Here is a 16,359-nt window from a genome sequence, read left to right on the forward strand (position 1 = left end):
GGAACTTAGATCCTATCCACTTTGCAAGAGTTTCCAGGCATTGCATGGGATCCGAGACAAGTATCATCCACTCCTGTGACCTCATATTACTACTGTTGAGTGATGACTGCTCCTTGACGTAACTCTCTGCTTATACTCAGTTTATCTTACCTGCAGTTTTCCCAGCTGCAGCAGGTCTTGTCCAAGGGCGACAGAAGCAAGCAGAGAGGCACAACCCAGCAACAACATATCACTCTTCTTCCTCTGGTTGCAGCGACGGAGCGAGTCCTGGTAGCTCACACCCAACCCCAGGCCACCAGGACCCTGACAGGAGGCTGCATTAGATACCCCAACAGCAGGTATCATGTTGGGTCCCAGGCTGCCCCACAGAGACCCCGAATCCTCCACGGCCCCGTTACTGCTGGTCTCTGAGGGCAGCATGGACCCTGGTGACTCCTCAAACTCACAACACTCCTCTGTTGAAGAGAAAAACAAGGGAAACAAAAAGCATGAGGTAAGATGAGGTATAAGTTAGTGATGCACAGATCACAAAACAAAACACTGCTCACCCATTTCATTCAGGCTGGAGAAGCCAGCAGTCATGGGTGCATGTTTGGGGGATTTGCCCAGATTTGGTGCACTGGACGACCAAACTTTGCTTCCTTCACCCAGTGATTTCAGCCTGCAAACAGAGAAATATTACATTAAAACCAGGTTTACAATAAACCTACAATCAACACAAATTTCTGAATTATTAATTAAGTCAGCAAGGTCCACTAAAATAACTAAGATACAAAGCAGTAAGAATCAAAACATTTCATGTCACACGAGGGCAGTAACCATGAACAACATAGATTTCTTCCACCAAATTTCCAGATATAATTGCTCTGCTTCTGACTGCTCAGCTGGCTGCAATGAGATATTGATTGAAAGGTTGTGTTTCTGTGTTATGAGCAATAATCTGTCCAGAAAAACCGTCTGTTTCTTCTTGCCTTTGAGGACGAGCCTCACGATCCTCATGATCCACTTTTTGTCACTGCAGTTACATGTTGTTTTGTGATAGTAATTGTCTAATTATGTTTCTTCCTTTCCGCCAAATTTTGGACTTCATTAATTGACAGGTCTGTAGAATCAAAAAACTCAGGGAACTGGTGGAGGCACGATGTAAATCACTTGTACTAGCTTTATTAACAGCAATACTCAGAACTTCATCAGAAAAAACTGATATGTAAGCGAGTTATCAACATACTTTTCCTCCCCGCCGACCCTCTCTCTCTGGTGGGTGGAGCTCGGTCCCCAGGTGCGTCCTTTCTTCTTGGTGGTCGTCAGGTCTTCCTTCTTACACACAGCGCTGCGTCCCCACGTCTTACTGCCGTCACTTGGTGTCACTGACAGACAGTAGAAACCATGTAACACATCTTCAACTGTGCCGTTTATTTCAGGATACAACCGAAAGTCACCAGATTAGTAAAAGTTAAAACACGTGAGAACACGAAGCATCTAAATATCAAAAAAATCCTGATTGATTATCAGAGGAAGATACATAATTTAAGTCAAAAATTTTACATCATTACTACTAGACCCCGTAGTAATGATGTAAAATTGTCACAACAGCAGCACCTCAGTGGTTTTGTAAGTGCAGCAAATAACGATAGGCTGTATCTTTTTTTCTGATGAACTCTGCTGTCAACTCATTTCAAAACAAAATGTGCAAATCACAAAACAATGAAGATATTTAACCTTTAACCTGCTGCATCCTTTCACTTTAAGATTGCTTTCTGATTCTGGGTATTTGCACTCACATCTAATGGCTCTCAGTCGGGGTATGACCCCCGGACTGGCGGGTGGGGTGGTGCTCTCGCTCCCCTGGGTCTTCCTCTTGTCCACACTGGGAGACGCCTGCACTGTGATCTTATGCTCAAAGCCTGCAGGACACAAAGAGAGAAAATGTACCAAATCATTTTTTATTTGTCAAAAACTTTCATACATTCTAGTGTAGTGCAGGCCACTGTGAGCTTCAATACAGATCGCATTAAAACAAGTCACACAGAGGTGCCCTGGTGGACTAGGGCTTAAAGTGCCAACCATGAACTACACTGTAACAACACACTGCAACAGGCCTGCGACCTTGTTACACATCACTTCGCATCTCTCTCTCCACTGATAATCTGACTTCATGCCCCTCTACCCTGTATCATGTATTGGAGAAAATTTCCCATATAACATACAGGATGTGCAAAAGTTTAAGGCACTTTAGATTCTTATCAATCACAAAATACCATCAGATCAGAGGCATCTGATCAGTTCAGATTGATTCTGTGGCTTTAGATGACGACCTTGAACAGACAGTCAGTCGTATCGGACACATTTGAGACATGAGTGAAAGATTAATTAAACAATTTATTAAACTTGTTCTGACTTAAAAATGTCCATAATAATAATAATAATGATAATAATAATAATAATAATAATCTCACATATCTTCATTGTCGGTGTACCTCGTCTACTAACAGCAACATTTTGCAGCATCATTTCCTTCCTATGTATCTATCTATACATTATAAATATATTACATTATTGTTCATTTCTCATGTTAATTATTCCTGGAGAACTACAGATTAATTTAATTCTAATACCATATGTTCTTTATTTTTCTAATAATGTACAATTTCGTAGATTTAGGATCAATGTAGATCTGTGATTGGCTGTTCCCTCATGTGAACAGTCCTGATCAGGTGAGAGTTGCTCTTATAAGTTACTTTTAGACTTTTCACACTGTACATAAAAGTGAGTCATAAAAGAAATATTTTATTCTTTATGTAAAAGTATTTTAAGTCTAATTGACATAAGTTTGATAAATACAAATATTCACAGCCCAAATTCATCCAGCTAAAACGAACGGCAGTTCCTCCTTTCACCCACCAGAGGGCAGACTGATACAGTTGCTGTCTCGACCCAGCTTCAGTAATCTGCTCTTCTTGAAGTGGCCCTTCCTCTTCTTCACGCTGGGTTTCTCCTGGTACATCTGGTGGATGATGATGTTCAGCTCTCGCTCCACGATGTCGATCTCCCTCTCCGCCAGCTCCTGCTCTCTCCTCCTCAGCTGCTCCTCCTGCTCCCTCTGCTCCTCGGCTGCTCGAGCCAACGCCTCCTCCCATGATCTCAGTTCCTGGGGAGAGGAGAGGAGGTTGTTAGTATAGCAGCACCTCTTCTAACACCTCTTTTTGCACCAGATATGGTGCTGAGTTTACTCTAATTATCAGAAACACCTGAGACGCATGAAAAAAATTCGGTTTGAATTACAACTCTAATGAAATGCAGATAAAAGTGAAAAGAATCATCATCTTTTACTGACAGTTCCTTTAACGACACTATATTTCCGTACCCTTAAAAGACTGCTTTACCTATTTCGAAACTAGATATTAAGATATCAATTAATTCAGTCATTCATACCCATTTCCTTCCAACTAAAGACAGTATTTTTATGGTAGGATGCCAACTGCTGAGTTTATCAATCAGCATCTATCCACAGTCAGTATAATCAGGTACATGTACTTACAGTAAAGTAAAGTACTCAAGCCCCTGCTGTGCTATTTGTTATATTAATGGATTATTATTACTGATGTATTCATGTTTAAGCAGCATTTTACTGTTGTGGTTGCTTGAGGTGCAGCAAACCTCAAAATTATAAATTGAAATTATTACAATAATTAAATGGAAATGCACCAAATCCTCACATTTAAGAAGCTGGAACAAAAATGACTTAAACAAACAATTATTATTATAGTTGCCAATTAATTTTCTGTCAATCTAGTGATTATTAAAAATGTCATTTATAACAAAGCATCATATTTTGTAAGATAATCATACGCAAGAATCCACTGTCCAGGAAAGTGAGGCCTCACCAGTCTGACTTTTGATCTGTGTTTTCAGATCTCTCACCTTCTCTTTAGCCCTGAGCTCATCAAACATCTGCTGGATCTCCAGCCTCCAGTCCTCCTGTAAGGAGTGGAAGGACTCCAGAGGCATCTGGAACATGGCCGACTGCTCGATGGCCAATAGTCGTCTCAGGATGTTCGTGAACGAGGGCCTGCCGTGGGGGTTGGGGCTCCAGCACTCTGAGGCACAAGAGACATGAGAGAAAGATGCTTAAATTAGTTTTTGAATTTGATAACAGGTCATTTCAGGACATAGTGTCATGTATTACGTATTTGATAGCCCTCAGAGGAGTTTGGGGAGAAATTTCTTGAGATTCAGCAGACTCCTTGGTAATTTCTGTGTTTTTTCTTACTAATATGTCTCATGACAAGACCAAAGTCCCCCCGTCTGTGGCTACTCAGCTCATTAGTTCCTACTAAATATGTAAATCTTTAAAAACAGCTCTCAAACATAAAGTTTCATTTTCCAAAGATTTGGGACTGAATCAAGATAAACTACAGTGCCCATGTTCATCATAATGAAGCACCATGTTTTCCAGTGAATCAGTGTGGCTCATTGATGTGTTTTTCTAGTTTGTGGACGGAGCTCAATGGCACAAAGGAAGAAACTATATCAACGATTTCATACTGATAATACATGTTAGTAGGATAAATTATGGTTTTCATCTTTTCATGGGATTTGTTGACAATAAGAGAAATGCAGACTATCCTGTATTCAACATATGGTAACAAATAACAAATAATAACAAATAATAAATACAGGTTCAAGTCTATAAACAGCATGACATACAGTCGGATCATTAACATAATACACAGTGAACTGAACCATGAGTTAACGGTCTGGATATTTTCCTTTTTTTTTCTTTCCTGGCACCAGAGGAGGCAACAGGAGAAGTGGAAGAGAGCAAGATGGGACAGCATATGGCAGCCATCATGAGCCAAACCCTGACTGACAGTGTTGCAGAAACATGGTGCACACCTACAATAATCTGCTGAGCCACAGACAGATCAGCACTGTCTGCCCAACACTAAACCACAGCCATAAACATGTACTACAAGTCTGAAACAATTCATGGCAAAAAAAAAAACAAAAAAAAAAACCTGTGTAAAAATAATCGTTAAAGTACAGATGCAGAGAGTCGTCTCACGGGCTGAAAACATTTCTCTTACCAGGTAACATCCACTTATTAGGTGAGATGAATTAGCATAAACGGTATGTGGATAAAGTTGGGAGGAGAGAAGATGAAAGTGAGATGATGACAGGAGTAAACAGAGTGTAGTGAGCAGCGAGGGATGACAAAGGAGAGATTAACGGATGAACATGGATCAGATGAAGGGGGGGTGAGGAGGAAAAGAGCTTTGGGAGCAGAGTGGGAGGTGAGTGGAGGGAGGTGAGTGAAGTTTGCTGCTGGGCTGACAGTTTGGGAAACAGCTCACTCACTCTGTTTTTTTTTTTTTTTATTTTTTTATAAAAAAGTAGCTTAGGAATAAGCACATTAAGGCAATTCGTATATAAGGCAGGTGTGTGCTTAAACAGAGATGACCTGAACTGTGAAACAAGAGCCAGTTAATACTCCGCCACTGTTAACAGAGCGCTGCCTGGATTATTTGCAAGGTGAAAAGGAAAAATCCAGCCCAGGGGAGCTCAGGCGCAGGACGGCACGAGGATGTATAAAAAGCAACTTAATGAATACTCATCCATTTTAACTCTTAGTGCACTTCTCAGCTCCCAGATACAGTGAAAAAAAGGTTTTCATCCATTCTAACCTCAAAAAATGAAGTGAGGTTACACCATCTTCACGTCTATAGATGTGTTTTTGTATCTTCCACAATGACAGAAGTATTGAGTTGGTATTGTCAGATTTAATTATCTGTCAGTGTCCAGGTGTTTGTCTGTTTACCTCCCAGTAGCTGAGCAAAAGGTTCAGGGCAGGTTGAAGGGATGGGAAGTGTTAGCTTGTTCATGGCAACACCGTAAGCTACTGCCAGCGCATCTATCTCCCGGTAAGGAACCTCGCCGGTCAGCAGCTCCCAGAGTAACACACCGAAACTATGAGGAGAGAAAAGGAGAGAAGACAGGTGAGAACAATGTTGTTTTTCTTTTATTCTTTTATGTCACACCTGACACCAACAACTATCCTCCAACAGGATGACAACGACTACCTCGCATCAGTGACCACAGTGAAACAACAACTGAGCAAGCTCTACCCACTGAAGACGGCAACAACATGCAGCTGAAAGCTCCAAAAATTTCCAGCAAGTCGAACCTCATACTAAGAACGTAAACGTGACGACAAGGTTTTACTTTAAAACAGCAGTTTAACAACTTCTCAATGACTCCACATATCCAGGATGCATTAAACAAAACACACACCAGTGGTGGACGGTAACAAAGCACTTTAGTCCAGTATTGTAGTTCAATACAAATTTGAGGTAGTTGCAATACTGGAGTATTTATATTTTAAAACAGATAAAATAATTTCTGGTTGACTAACTGCAACATAATAATATAAATAATAAATAGTCCAGAAATAAAGCATTTTTAAATATGACACCCACAGGGAGCATGTTTCTGAATTAAGAGTACTAAAATCCAATTTCAATAAAAAAATAATATCAAATAATAGAGGTTGTGATGGAAATATTTCTCTATTTTCTGACATTTTGTCAAACAGTTCATGAATTTATACAGAAAAAGGACATTTTTTATGGAGGAGTTTTGTACTTCTAGGAATGAAACAATTAGCTGAGCAACTATTTTGATAATCAACTAATTGTTTGAATAATTTTTCAAGCAAAGATAATGAAAAAGATCATGAAGAAGCTTTCTCATGTTCCAGCCTCTCAGATGTGAGGACCTTCTCCTGCTCTTTGTCATATGTCATTGTAAACTAAATATCTCTTGGATTTGGAAACACAACACATTTGAAGACGTCACATAATGAAAGTCTTCTAATTATTTATATTTTTCTACTTATTTGTCATTATTTTATTTATTTCAACCTTGCATGATTGTTCTAAGCAAAATGAAAGAATAGTTGCCCAATATTCTCAATTTTAGCCTGGTTTCTCATTACTAAATATGTGAATAAAATTTCAAGCACATACACATTCGCTCTGTGTCACGTTAGTTTCCCCAGATAACCTGCCAGGGAGTGTGTCACTGTACAAATGAGGGGAATAAGGTGACACAAACAGAGCCCAGCGCTGTACCTCCACACGTCGCTGCTCTTGGAGAAGAGCGAGAGCTTGATGACCTCTGGGGCCATCCAGGCATAGGTCCCCGCTGCACTCATCTTGGTGGTCTGGTGCCACTCTCTGGCCAGACCAAAGTCTGTGATCTTCAGGGTTTTCCCACTCAGGTCGTCACGCGCCACCGGCTCCAGAATGAGGACTGAGGAAGAAGAGGCAGAAAGGATAGAAGGACAAAAAACAGTTTGTGTTAAAAGGTGACAGTCTTACACAACAACTGTCAGACAGCAACACAGACACACAAATACTCTAATAGCTGTGTCTGTCTTTCAGATATGTGAGTGCTCCCTGACAAGAGGTCGACCTACGGAGGGGGAAAAAGTAGAAACAAAAACTGCAAAGAGAGCTTCATGAGTCATGGATTATTTGACATTTAACTGAAGTTTAAAATACATTACCTATTCTGACGGCATAAATGTGAATATTTGCTGGTTCTCTTAGTTCTTTATAATAATAATTTGAATATCTTTAAGTTTTGAACTCAAACAAAACAGACAGTCCTCAGCACGAGTTTCAGGGAATTGTCATGGGCATGTTTCTCTATTTTATGACATTTGTATGAAACAAACAATTAATTGATTTACTGTGGAGTAGAAATAATTGGCAGGTTAATGGGTAATAAAAGCAAGTAATATTTGCAGCCCTAATAGAAACATTAATACTTAAGCATGTACAATGAATAGGACGGACTGTTAAATCAGCAAACCTTTACTACAAAGTCTTGCTGATTTCAGGTGTTTTTCTTATAGATAGCCACTTACATTAAAATTTATCACACCACTGAGAATATTAATAATTGTGTTGTGTTACATGAAATCCAGTTTCAGGTCCAGTTTTATACTCAAATTACCTAAACCTGTCTCTGAAAAATGTTTCCTCATACAAAAACAAAATGCTCAATAACACAGTCATGTTTACAATACAGGTGTGGTCAGACCAGTGTTCAGGTTTCTGCTATAGGGCATAACTATGACCTCTGGTCCAGCAGTCTGCACTCTGTGTGTCTACATAAAATCATTTCCATACAGTGACAGCCACTTCAGTGTATACTTGTCAGTGTTAGACTGTCACCGCTTTCATTCCTCTATCTTCCTCTCCATTTTTCTGTCTCCCTCTCCCTCTCTCTTCCATGTACGACTTCCTCCTTCATTTCCGTGTGAGCGCTGGCTATGGAAATATTTAGAGTGTACACAGTTCAAAAGCACTGGGAGCCAGGTGGGGGTTGCTCTCTCTCTCTCTCTCTCTCTCTCTCTCTCACTCACTTATCTACAGGCGTATGCAAAGGGTGGTGGAGAAAGGCTGCGCACACAGCGGCGTCTTTGTTTACACACACATGCGCTCCAGCACACACACACACACGCACACACACACACACACACACAACCTTTCACGTGATAAAGGTGTGCCTCTCTGCTCTGCTATATCCACAAACTCACCAGGAGACCAGTTTCGCTGATACAGAATTGATCTCAGGCCAGTGTGCAGATGTTTATGTAGTCAGGAAGAAGTTAAGTAAGTAACTGAACTTCAGTAAAAGTACCAATACCATACAATAAAAGTACTCTGTTACAAGTAAAAGTCACGCAGTTCAAATTTTATTCACGAAAGGTCCCCTTCAGAGTGTTTATAACATTATAATAGATTATACAGGATATTATTACTGATGCATTGACATGTGAGCAGTATTTGACTGATGGTAGCTGGTTGAGCAGGTTTAACTACTTTACATTACAGCTGATTAAGTGATTAATCACTTTGGTGATTAATTAAAAAAATTAAAAAACATATGATGTGAAGATATGTTGAAGACATTGTTGAAGATTAAACTACTGGATCCCAACTTTTTTGGCTTGTGAGTTGTTACCAAAAAAACGGGTAGGGTCCAATATTTCACAATTAACAGAAAAGATTAGAGGAAGGTCAAAAAAATGATAAATTTATGTTGAAATCTTCCTCATTCCTAATAACCATATTATGACCCCTCAGATTTATCTTGTGACCATTTGGAAGGGCCTGAGCCTTAGGGTGGTAGACACTGGACTAAATTACCAAACTATATTCAAACAGTTTGGTTTTACTGTTTAAGCAATAAAATGCTGCTTAAACATTTATGCATCAGTATTAAGAATCCAATAATGTCAGATTTAATAATACATCAGCCAGAGGAACATTTTCCTACAGAGCCTATAAAGTACTACTTTTAGGAGGAAAAGATTCTGAATGCAGGACATTAATGTAATGGAGGATTTTTACATTGTGATATTGGTATTTTTTCTTATGTTAAAGAGTGACTTAGGTCGCCTTAGGTATGTTTTATTATCTTCATCCACATCTCATAGACAAAACAGTGAACAGAGAAACGAATCCATTGATAAATTGATAATAAAGATAATTAGTGGAGCAACACAAAATTAATCAGCAACAATTTTGAACAAAAATGACAAATATTTACTGATTCAGTCTTCTCAAATGTGAATATTTGCTATTTAAGCAAACTGAACATCATATCTGAATATCATATATCTACTGGAAATTGGGATTTTCGTATTTCCTGACAAGTTAGAAACCAAACAGTTAAATGATTGAGAAAATAATCAGTAGATTAATGTATTATGTAATAATGCACAAAGAATTGTAATATTTTATCAGCTGATCACGTTTTGGGCATAGACAACTTTTATCTGCAAAATAATGAGTGACTACAGCTGTCAGATAACTGTGGTATAATAAAAAGTGAATTTCACTTTAAAATGTAGTGAACTAGAGGCATAAAATGTAAATAGACAAGTGAAAAAGTTCTTTAAAAATTGTACTTGAGGACATAAGTAACTGTAACTTTCCACCACTATGCTTAGGTAATGTGACTGCATGTCCACTCTCCAGACAAGGATTAAGTGCGGGCTGCTGACAGTGATAATAAGCCACCATCATCCTCCAGCCGACTTTTCTATTCTGATACTGTCGTCTCTGTGAGGGACAGCTGTCTCCTCAGGGCTAACTCTCTCTCTCTCTCTCTCTCTGAGAAGTAAAAGATGGAGCCAGACAGACTCAGAAAGATCCAGGGATCAGGACGTGTTTGCATGCAGAGATGGGTGTGTCCTCCTCACAGTCTACCTTCCCTCGGTTTGTTTTGTGTGTACAAACACGGAGCACATCCATCCGAGGAAAAGGACATCAGGCCTGTAGGTGGAGTGCGGGGTGGAAAAGGAGAGGCTGATGACAGAGGAGGGAAGGAGGGGAGACAGAAACTGAATGGGCGTCTGTTTACAGAAACTGAACCTGTAAACGAAGCAGCACATCCACCTGCTCCCACTCTGCCTCTCTTCAATTATAACATCATCATGTTACTTTCGCACCTCGAGAACGTCTCCGTGCTGCTTCTTAACGCCACCTGCGCGTGATCATTCATCTTGCCACAAGTTTTTCACAACCGCCAGCATTTCATCCATATGTCAAACACAAAGATCAACATGTTTGTGTTCAGCTGGCAGCACAGGAACCTGCAGCGCAGTGAAACACGAATAACACCCACGAGGGTGTGGGAACCATCACAGCGCATTTCATCACAGTGAAGGAAAAAAGTCCTCAAGGATAGTGTGGCTTTTACACAATGCAATGCCAGTGCTGTTGGAAATGTTATCTCAAAATAGAGCCCATATGAGCAAGGACAAGCTCCCTGGTTTCTACAGTCTTTCTTCCATAGCAACATGCATTATGGGAAATACCACAGGCCTGGATGTGTCACTGATTAATCACACAGCTTCACTGACAAAACAACATAGTGTAAGAGTTTAATACTACAGCACAGTTTGATTAGTGATAATTCATCCACAGGAAATACTGCTGCTGCGCTGATTAAATGATTCACTGTTCCAGTCTGTATATATGTTCGTCTGTGACATCCACAACCTGACAGCAGACGCCCCAACCTGTGTTGCTATCAACCAGACAGCCACGAAATAAATGTAAACTAGCTGATAAACAAGAGTAAACAGCTACACTCGCAGCTCTGTAATGCTCATTATAAAGAAAACCATCATGTAAGATGGATAAAAACGAAAAATGTGTTTCTGATTTGTAGCAATCGTGGTAAAGTTACCGTAAAACAGTTTTATCTGTCATGCTAACATCAGTGATAATGCTAATATATTGATGTTTAGGTATAATGTTTGCCATGTTTATTTTTAGCTAACTAGCACTACAGCTGAGACCAATGGAAATGTCATATGTTTAGCAGGTGTAAGCCAATGTGTTGGACAAATGGAAATTTTGACCTCATAGCGGGGCAAGATAAAACATCAGAGGATCACCAAATGTATTAAGAGTCATCATCTAGTCACCATATATGTCAAACATCCAATAGTTGTTGAGATATTTCAGTCTGGACGAAAGTGGTGCACCATCCAACCAACTAACATTACCAACCCTCAATCCCTGCTGCTAATGTGGCTAAAAGTTGGATATAACTGCCAAATTTTTCTGTTAAATACTCTTGTGATGCCTTGTGATGGTGTACCAACGACATTTAAACCCATTATGGATCATAACACAATGGGAATGAACCAGTTTGACATTGAGTGCAAACTTGGAGGGAGACTGCAGGGTTTAGGATGCTATTAGGGACAGGACCCACATTGTGCAACTTTATAGCCTGTTGCAGTTTTGGACACGATCCAGAAACTACAATCAGAGCCTAGAATTATCGATCAGCTGTCAAAAACATCTGCTGAATGGGGTGTGGCCTGGGAGTCAAAAAGTCCAGCAGCAGTTTTCTGCCCCGGGTGATTCAGTGTTGATCTAACCTTTGAACTCCTGCTGTTCATTCCTCCATCCTTGGACCCTGACCCCAGCTGAGTGTTGAGAAATGCTTCTGAGTAACAGTTTAAACACTGATAGAGAAGTAATCAGAGAGGCTTTAAGCTGACTAATGATCCTCCAGACTGGTTAGTCAGTGCTGTAAGCACAGGTGAGACATTAGGTTGATTTCAGCACAGAGGAATGCAGTCAAAGGTCTTCTGAGTGGTGGTATGTCTCTCAGAGCCAAAAACAAGCATTGCAACATGTTTGTCATGTGGTGGGTTTAACGTTTGTTGCATGTTTCCCCTTAGGCTTGAAATTCCAGTAAAATACTTTGAAAATAGGCCATAGGCTAATACATAATATGCAGATTACTAAATTATACTTTTCTGGAAAATGTAGAATCTGTGAATTCTCATGTTTCAATCCTACGTTTTAAATTCTAATCTTTACCTTTTTTATTTTTTTAAAGCAGAATCTCGACAAAAATAATGACAAAAGTTACTTTAAACTTTGTGTTATGAACCCCCGCGCCAAATTTAGTGATAACTTTCACAAAACTGTATACAGCATATTGTTTTATAAAGAGCAGAGACAGAGCAGAGAGACAGAGCAATCAGCTGCCAGAGCTTTGGGTCGGGTCACCTGAGCAGTCAGCTGACAGATTTGTCCTGTCTGATCAGCTGATCCGGGATCTCTGCAGCTGGTTCGACCTGTCAGGGCTTAAAGCTACTTTCATTTTTCCTTCATCTGTTCCTCAACCTGCGACTTTGAGGGAAATGCTTGGTTAAAGTCAGGGTGAGGAGACAGTGAATTCATGTTGCTGACAGCAAAGAAATATTGTGTGTTCGTGTAGGTTTTAAGTGGAGGGTCTGAGCCATGTTAAGATTAGTTATTTATTTATTTATTAAGATTAATTATAGTTAATAATAATGATAAATATTGTCAATATCAAATATTAGTTCTTCTGTGGTGGCCTTGCTGAAATGTCAACAGTGTAACAGAAAGAGGAGAAATTCACATTTAATTTTTTACTAAAAGGGAAATTTAGTTTGTATGAGAAAACCTTCACACTGTGGCTAAATCACAATCAGTACAATCCAAAGCCGAATGCAGTCTGCACTTGATCTGTATTCCTGAACCTGGTGTGATCCACAACAGAAGAACCTGAGCAGATTAAAATGTTTTTATGGATCAGAAGCTGATGATGGAGACTCTCCAGTGCTTGTGCTGAGAGATAAGGAACTTCACAAATGCAAATCATCTGTGTATACAGATATGCTCAGCTATTCAGTCTTACCATTAACAGAGAGGGACACATAAAGCTCGACCAGTTACCTTCACACGCTCTGTGTTATTTTGGCTAAAGATCAGTTCAGTCTGCTGTGTCATGAACTTGTTGTTATGACAACAAGGGCAGAGGTCGCAGACAAAGGCTACGATGCTGGGAAAGAGGAGGCGACTCAGAGAAGAGAAACCCTCATGCCCCTATGGGAATCTTTTGTTTTTCCCCTCTCTTAATTTTACACATCAATATCAGTCATCATGAGGAGTGCTACCAATACTGTGGACGCATCTGTGTAATGTCTTCTGTGGCTCCTGAAGGGAACTTCCTAAAGTCTGAGAAAATAAGTCTCATGATGTCCTAAGGATTATCGCAGTTTGGGATTTGGGACAACAATTTTTTTCCATCACCAACAAGTCTGAAATACATTGGTGTTTTCAAGGAGGGGGGGACTGCTAGGGCCAGATTACGGTCTGTCAGATCTAGTTTATGAGACGTGCTGTCTGACCATGTGTTATTCCTGATCTGAGTGAAGAGCTGTCCGGCACTGAGAGAGATATCGTTTAAATACGGGGATAATGATAATGGTCCATACTTTCAGACAGTCTCTCCTAGAAGACATTTATAGTGTTGCCACAAACAGCTGTGTAACGAACAAAAAACAGCTGGAGAGAGAAGTTCAAGTATCAAGGCCTGGCTCCTCTCTCACCTCCACACAGCTGACCAATCACAGCGTGAAGAGGGTGTAAATGTCGGATCATCGGTTTTCAGAAAGTTACCAAAAATGGACGGTCACAGACCTCCCTAATCCAGCATCACAGGGTGCGGCTCTTCAGATGGAGCATAAAGCTTCATGATGCGACACTGTCAAGTTGCATTATCGGCTTTACAGAATCCAGTGTTTTAGAGTTTGTCCCACACTCAAAACTGGGAAACGTCAGAATCAGAACATCTCAGCATCTATTGCTTGATTTTCACCACTCTTCTTAAATCTGCCTCTTGCAAGTGTGCCACCTTTCTGGAAGTCCAATACTAAACAGCTGGAGTAGCCCTTTAAAGTCTGTATTCTCTATTTGGATGAGAGCATCTTTATATACAAAATATAGGATAACAGTTAATAAAGCATAGCACTAGTTCAGGCAGTGCACTGGAGACTCAGTTGTATTAGCTGATCGGCACTTCTCACTGTATAATATCTGCTGAAGCTTTGGTGCCGCAGCCCCCTCCACCACCCCATGTGTATATTTAGCTCAAAGCACCGCTGTATTGTGACTGCTGACTCTTAGATGTTTGCAATCTAAAAATTGAAGTTATCCACATATTTGTAAAGGTTCATTTATGTCTGTGTTGTGTTGCTATTTAACACAAGACCCTTTTGAAGGTTAAATATTCCATAAGACTGAAGGCTTATTGCTCACACTGTAAATCAATTTAAACTGGTTCAATTTAAAAATGTAAGCCTCCCTTCTGCTTAAAAAGTGTGTGTTTACTGAACTCGAGTTGAATCATTAGTTAAATGAAATATAAAACTGAGTAAAGTCAACTGAAGTGGAGGAAACAGGTTTAATAAACCGAGGATATTAAGTCTGAATCGACAACTGTGCAGTCACACAGACAGTCAGTATGGACATTTTTCAGCTTAAAGAGTGAGCTCATCATTTTAACATGAAGAATTTAAAGAGTTCATCATTTAACATGAAGAACTAACAGCTGCAGCTGTCGAAGCCATTTTGTACCAGAGTCAGTACAAAGACAACATGTGAAGGGCAGGGACTGAATCCAACACTGACGCTCATCGTCAATATACAGTCGAATTTATCATTATGAAAAGAAAACACCATGACAAGACACAAGGAAAGCTTCAACAATGTCTGTTTTCTACAAACTACAAAGAGTCAGTGTGCTGTCTGTACTTGTTTCTTTAAAAACTAAAGAGTTTAGTTTAGGAAGTCTCAGCAGTTTTCAAATCCATGTTTATAAGTTCTCAAGACATTTGAAACTATAAACCCGAAATTTTAAGTTGCATTAACCTGAAATTAACAAAACTTATATTTTAACATTAAGTTAATGAGAAAAAATAAATTGATTCTACTACATCCCTGCATGATGTTTTACACTTTTACAATTATGCAGGATTTGAAGAAAACACTTCACCCAGACACAGAAAAGTTGCAGCTGTCATGAAGCAAGGATGATTATCTCTCTGGATGTATGACAGACTGAAGAACATTTGATCTTTACAACTACAGGACAGGGTTTTTTGTTGTTTTTTTCCCTCTTTCTCTACCACCTCTTTCCCCTCATCAGTCTCTTCCTCCCCTTCATCCAGAAACAGGTGTAGTCTGCAGGGTGGAACAGCTGTTGCTGCAGCCCCAAGTCAGCAAATCAGGTCCAATGTTCCCACAAACCGCAGAGCGACACCTCTGATACCTCCCCCTAGCATCTTCCAACACCTCCACACCCTCTCCCATGCATCCACCTATCACCCTGCACTTGTTTAGGTACAGCACCACCACCACCTCAGAGCTGGTTTCAGCCGTCTGTCTCTGCTGGAGCATATGAGCATGTCAGTGTGACAAAAATACAGCAACTTGACTGACATGGCAGCGAGCCGACGGTGCATCAACACAGATGAGATTCGGTCCCATGGGATGCTGAGCCGTCTCCACCCCACCCCCCACCCCCACCCTGCCCTGCAGGCCTCAATGTATTCGTCTCTGTTTCTGCAAAGATTAAAACCTTGCCAACAAAAATGTAACAACCCCCTCCAACCCTACCGTCTCATCAACTTCGCATCCCACCCCCCACCCCCCCACACCCCATCGTCATCCCCTCATTCCCTCCCTCCCTGCGCCAGCGCCCACTGCCTGACTGTCTGCTGTTGCAGCTGTCGCCAGCCTGGCTACAATCACAACACACCGGGGAGAAGAAATGGAAGAAGAGACCCGGGAAAGCGCAAGGGTGGAGGGAGCCAAAAAACTGAGAGTAACTGAGAGGTAAATTGTGTGTGTATGTAATGTGGGGGTGGGGGGTGGGGGGGGTGGGGGGTGGAAGTCTGAGGATGAGGGATGGGGGAGGGGAGACAAAAGATGAGAGAGGAGGAAAGAG

General features: G+C 40.5%; 1 protein-coding gene across 1 annotated transcript in view; it reads right to left on the reverse strand.

Moving 5' to 3' along the window:
- Window positions 1–16,359, reverse strand: part of map3k10 (mitogen-activated protein kinase kinase kinase 10) — a 40,453-nt gene that overhangs the window by 6,900 nt on the left and 17,194 nt on the right. The window contains exons 2-9 of the mRNA XM_071496228.1: window positions 7,131–7,311; window positions 5,819–5,967; window positions 3,922–4,097; window positions 2,902–3,148; window positions 1,782–1,904; window positions 1,229–1,367; window positions 549–661; window positions 151–455 (exon numbers count right to left, since the gene is read on the reverse strand). Of these exons, the coding sequence (XP_071352329.1) occupies window positions 151–455; window positions 549–661; window positions 1,229–1,367; window positions 1,782–1,904; window positions 2,902–3,148; window positions 3,922–4,097; window positions 5,819–5,967; window positions 7,131–7,311 (1,433 nt within the window). The remainder of the gene's footprint in view (window positions 1–150; window positions 456–548; window positions 662–1,228; window positions 1,368–1,781; window positions 1,905–2,901; window positions 3,149–3,921; window positions 4,098–5,818; window positions 5,968–7,130; window positions 7,312–16,359) is intronic.

This window comes from Trachinotus anak, unplaced genomic scaffold (genome assembly GCF_046630095.1).
Source record: "Trachinotus anak isolate AG129_WGS33_773 ecotype Australia unplaced genomic scaffold, CSIRO_AGI_Tana_v1 ptg000014l, whole genome shotgun sequence".
Taxonomy (NCBI): domain Eukaryota; kingdom Metazoa; phylum Chordata; class Actinopteri; order Carangiformes; family Carangidae; genus Trachinotus; species Trachinotus anak.